The sequence below is a fragment of the Micrasema longulum genome, unplaced genomic scaffold (assembly GCF_059751315.1).
Source record: "Micrasema longulum isolate JH-2025_06_02 unplaced genomic scaffold, ASM5975131v1 h1tg000185l, whole genome shotgun sequence".
NCBI classification, from domain to species: Eukaryota; Metazoa; Arthropoda; class Insecta; order Trichoptera; family Brachycentridae; genus Micrasema; species Micrasema longulum.
In genome coordinates, this window is record NW_028277390.1 from 511,286 (window position 1) to 517,171 (window position 5,886).

At 36.7% G+C, this 5,886-nt stretch overlaps 1 protein-coding gene across 1 annotated transcript; it reads left to right on the forward strand.

Annotated features, from left to right (window-relative positions):
- Positions 1–3,043: 3,043 nt before the first annotated feature.
- Positions 3,044–5,550, forward strand: LOC148283865 (uncharacterized). Its single transcript, XM_088243068.1, has 3 exons — positions 3,044–3,226; positions 4,022–4,610; positions 5,374–5,550. Exons 1-3 carry the CDS (start codon positions 3,160–3,162, stop codon positions 5,381–5,383), a joined length of 666 nt encoding a protein of 221 aa, XP_088099194.1. The 5' UTR covers positions 3,044–3,159; the 3' UTR covers positions 5,384–5,550.
- Positions 5,551–5,886: the final 336 nt, after the last annotated feature.

The window sequence follows — 5,886 nt, forward strand, 5'->3', positions numbered from 1 at the left end:
AATAATAGTTAAATATAAATATTTGCAAATATAAATATTTGCAAATAAATCTATGTTTAATAATTTTGTTATTACATTAAAATTATCAAAAGTTCGCCATAAATATGAATTTTGTTAGTGAATGAAGAAGAAGGTTAGAACTAGAACTTTGGAATGAACATTAATAGAGAGTTTGCATAGTAGTTCAGGACAGTCAATTGAACCAGAGGCATTTTTTAGTAGATAAATTATATCAGCTATTTCACGACGATTTTGCAGAGGTAATAGGTGATGTTTTTTACATATTTAAATATATTGATCGGATTTAAACTCAAGTTTCAACCGGAAACACGTGAACTTTACGATTTTCTTTAGAATATTTTCAATGCGTGATATCTGCACATTGTACATAATATTTCATATTTGTGATGCATATTCCAAATTGCTTCGCACGCCAATGTACAGTAAAGGATTTTGAGTGTTTTGTCATGGTGAATGACGTAGAGCTATGCATAACAAAGCCAAGCGCACGCGATGACTTTTTTATAATGCTGTCAACATGGGCGTCGAAAAGTAATTTACTATCATGGAAGACACCCAGATCCTTTACACATAATGAGCGTTGGAGGTTTTGACCCTTAAACACATAGTTAGTAGGTATTTTTTCTACTTTGCGACTAAATGTAATAACTGAACACGTAGAAGGATTAAAGTCCAAGCAGTTAGAGTTGCAGTAATCCTCCAGACGGTCGAAATCTGACTGCAGATCAGAGACATCAGCTAGGGTCTTGATTGTTGCAAAAATGTTCATATCGTCAGCAAAACAAAGCAAGCGCTAAGAGAAAAAGCATTTATCAATGGCATTAACAAAAATTATGAAAAGCAAAGGTCCCAGAAGAGACCCTTGAGGCACCCCGCTGGGAACCCGTACCCAACTAGAAATAAAATTATTAATTACTACCGCTTGTAACCTGTTGTCTATATAAGATGAAAACCATCTGAAGAGGTCGCCTCTAATACCGATTTAAGTTAATTTTTTTAATAGTAATTTGTGATCGATTCGGTCGAAGCATTTACTGTAATCGGTGTAAATAACGTCATCCTGATTGCCGCCGTCCATTAAATAAGTATGGTAATCATTAAGTAAGATTAAATTTGAAACAATAGATCTCCCTTTTAGAAAACTATGTTGAGGTGGAGTTTTTAATGGAGGAATAGAGTAACAAATCAAAAAAAAATTAATTAGACTGTTTAATTGTAAAACTACGAAATCAGGTTTTCGTTATTTCCCCAATCCGTCGAGAAAACTAGGTTTCAACATGATCAATATTGTTTAGTGAGTTGGAGTTTATTCTGTTGAACTATAAGCTATGTTTAATTATTATTGTACGCATTGTGTTTCGTTTGAAATCTAAAATGGCCCCTAATAAGAAACAATTTTGTGTTTTTTTATTTATTATTTTTTGTTAAAAGACTATTAAACTAAGCCAACTTTAAAAAAACGTTTTTTTAAGCGCGGGAAAAATGAAATCATTAAATTGTACGGCAAGAAAATGCACGAAAAAATTTTTTTATTTGAAAAAAAAAACTACTTTGAACGACATCACTAGTTCATACGAATCAACCAATGATTGGAGAGCTATGAAAGATTTCCTGTTTGATAACCGTCAATAGACTAATCGGCAAAACTGGCCGAGAAGAAGCAAAAGAGAACTTGAGACGTCACACGTGGAGTGATTTCAGAAATACAAAACTTTTGAAAATCATAGCGCTGATAATACGATGTACATATTTTTTTAATTGGCTTAGTTTCTATTAACAAATAAAAAAAATTAAAAAACCACCAGTTTTTTAGACTTCCTCATTAGTTTTCACAAAGTTGACGCAAAAATTCATTGTATTAATTCATTAATAATGAAATAGTTCATTTATCAATTTATTTTTTATTCAAATCAGTTTCTCTAAATAGTAATTATAATTACAAATAATTATAGTCAATTCACCTCTACATGTATGATTATGTACCTACTGGCTACTGGCAAGGTTAATCCGTGGTTGTCATGGGCGCCCTCGCCCCGTGGCACTCTAGCGCCCCTGTTCACAGCAGAGCTGACCTCACGATACCTTTATTATTATTGTCAATATTTTTTTGCCCTCGGATTTCGGGGTACCTACATTATCTACTGCGATCTTTCTAGATCTATAATCGATAGGTAGGCACCTACTACCTACCTACAACCTAAAAAACAATTCCTAGTATCATCCTTAACCATTTCCATACCGTTGTTTGTTTACTCGTGGCGGTCGTGTACTTTTTAGTCACTTTCATAAAATGAGAATATACTCGAGATGGCGCTATTATTTTCTAAAAAGTTATTTATTAACTGCTCAATATTAGGTAATTTGTCACATTTTTTATTTCTAACAATACTTGTAGATTTCGACAAACCGTTAAACGTTGGTAAGCTAAGCATGCGCATGCGAGGTCTTCCTCGTGTGCGCTTTTAACATAGCAGAAGTAGAATGTGATGCTAATTTATATTTGCTTTTATAAATAAGAAATTTCTTAGCTCTTTATAAGCAAAAGCGGATAACCGCAGAAAAAAGGTCATCTAAAAGTATAAATTACAGCGAATACTATTTTGCGAAGAAATTGAACACCGAAGGCTCATTGAAGAAAGTTTTTTCCGCAATAATGAATTTTCAAGAGCCTTCAGATACTTTTACGAAGCCATCTATGCCAAATAAGCCAAATAAATGAGCATGAGCGGGAGGAGGTGGGATCGCGATCGATTTTGAGAAGAGAAGATGGAATTTCGAATACTCGTACCTAAATATCGTCAGTGGTTAATTCCTCAAATGAAAGGTAATTATTTTCTATTGGAAACATCGAGATGCGCAAAGTCGCGAATTTAGCAGCCTCCTCGGAGGGGTTAGGTGGCGCGGACAGCCGCGAGCACCGACTACAGGTTTCGTCGGAAATGTATAAAAACTTACGGTAGAAACAGCTCTAGAGAGCGTTCGTCGTGAACCTATTCATAAAAAATACGTCAATAAAAACTAGTTTGTATGGGAGCCGGGAACTCGCGCTCATATATATAGGGAAGGCGAGGAGGGAGCCGCGAGTCACGAGTGGAAGTTTCGGGAAACCAGACTAACCTAGAGGAAGTCCGCAGCAACATGAAGCTACTCCTGGTGCTGGTGGCCATAGTGCCCCTGGCCATCTGTGGATATCGCTCCGAGTCCGGTGAGTCCTCCGAAACGACAAACTCTCTTCGCGCTTGTTCGTCAAACTTATTTTCCAAATATTAAGTGACGTATTTTTTATTTTATAAGAAGTAAAATGTTCGTATAGGACATTCCACGACATTAAAATTTAGTTTAAAATATATTACATAATTACACTAAAAAATTGAATATTTATAAACAAAATTCAATTTTCAAACAAAGACATAAAAACATTAGGTGCGTAATAAAAGGGTTTGGACTAAACTATTTAAAAAAATTGTTTTGATCGTTTTTGTTGTTTCGATTTTTAACTTTTCACAATAAACCTAATATTATAGATGTATTATTCCAAATTACCTATAAAATTTTAGTTTTTACTTTTCGATGATTTTAACTAAGTGTGAATGCGTTCAATTTTATCTTTTTATTTTCCAGTTTATATGTACCAATGTTTACTATCATCCGGACACTAATAATTTTAAAATTACATATAAGTTGATTTTATATTTTAATACAGAGAAAAAATGTTTTCTGTTTTGTTATTTAAAAGTGATTGTGTGAAAAACGGTTTTTTTAAATAATCTTATATAAGATGAAAATAAATATGTAAATGGGACTAAATAATATAAAATAATAAATAAAATAAATCGCTAAACAATTTAATATTGGTGAATACTCACCATTCACCGCTATAAACAAGACAGGAGAGATAATGATAAGATGGAGTATCAGATTTATTGATCTAGCACGGTTAGTTTGTTATTTTTGATAGAAAATATGATCCGTTTATTTATCAAATTAATATTATTTTCAGATGCCGACTACGAACCTCTAACTAGAGTAGCCAGAGGGTACGGTGGAGGCGGCGGGGGCGGGGGCGGCGGCGGTGGAGGATACGGAGATTTCGGGGGCGGCGACCACGGCGGCGGCGGCCACGGGGGCGGCGGGCTGGGGGGCGGCCACGGGGGCGGCGGGCTGGGGGGCGGCCACGGGCTGAGCGGCGGGTACAAAGGCAGCGGGGGCTTCGGAGGACTGGGCGGAGGCCACGGTGGAGTGGGAGGCGGCGGCCATAGTGGACTGGCAGGCGGCGGCTTCAACGGCGGGCTCCACGGCGGCGGGGGAGGATACAACGGGGGCGGCGGCTATGGCGGCGGACTGCACGGGGGCGAAGGAGAATACAACGGGGGTGGGGGCGGACTCCACGGAGGCGGCGGCGGCGGGCTGCACGGGGGCGGAGGCGGAGGCGGACAGCACGGTGGCGGTGGCGGACTACACGGGGGCGGAGGCGGACAGCACGGGGGCGGAGGCGGACTACACGGGGGCGGCGGATTCGGGGGTTCCCAATCTTCGGCTCAAGCGTCCGCGTCTTCTTCTTCATTTGGAGGCGGCGGGGGTTACGGAGGGTGAGTTTTTCTTATTTTTCCATAAAAAAATAAATCGCAAATATCGTTTTGATTTTGACAGTTTTTGTCATTTTCATTGAAATTTAAAAATGATATTATTCCACTGCACTCTTTACTATGCGAAAACCTAGTTTTAACATAATAAGTTCGCCATTTTATATAACTGATGTAAAAACTCTCGGTACAATTTACATAGGTAATAATATAGTGGGTAAAAAGGTCGCATAATATGAGACTATGGCCCGATACCAGGCAGGAGTGTCCGTTCTAGGAACCACTAGGTAATTGACAATTAAATGCCAGTTTTAGTTTTGTTAAATATTTTTATTTATTTTATATTATTTATTAAAAGAACACAACAGCCTCATATGTTATTAAATAGATACATAATTTTGAAATTGACATGTATTACAACAGAGATGGAGAACATATTTGAGAAGGGAATTTGGAAGGCCTGTGACCTGTCATTGGCTGGTTTAAGTGATCAATTTAAAATTCTTCTATCTAGACATCTATATTCCCTTCTCAACGAGGTTTACCATCTCTGTTAGAACATATGTCATCCTAAGAGGATATATCTAATAGTGTCTACTTATTGTACCTAAATATGCATGAGAAAATGTTTGCATTCTTATAATTTACCCGAATATTTTAATTCCAAGGTAATTTTCAACGAGTTGTAAATAACTCAGTATAAAGAAATAGAAATCACTCATTCGTTAGTTGAAACTCACACGTTGTGACCATAACATTATCGTTTCAGCCACCATTAGAGGGTTCTCTGTCCTCCAACAGTCAGTAATGATGTCCAGCTCTCCAATCGTGATACGGTCTACTACTTCATATTAAATGGTAGATACTGAATTCAAATGTGAATAGTCCTATTGCTTACATTACATTATACACCCAAATAAATTCTGCAGTCTGTTGTAAAAACTTACAGCGATGTTTTATTTTCATATTCGTTTTCCCCAATTATATTGATGTTTATTAGTTCTTTGTTAGGTATTATGGATTTTCTATTAGTAAGAGCATTTGGTAATTTTTCAAGATTTGAGAAGATGTACGATTTGGACTTATTTAACGACTTAGCTCTCCCCTATAAACGGAAGCTGAGTCTCATAGACAATAATTATATATAGCCTCTTTTTGAATAAAATAAATAAAGATAAAAAACAAAGACAAAAAATATTAAATCTACCATACATATAAAACAAACAATACATTTTCACACACACACATCACTCCATAAACTATACTCCACACTCCATATTCA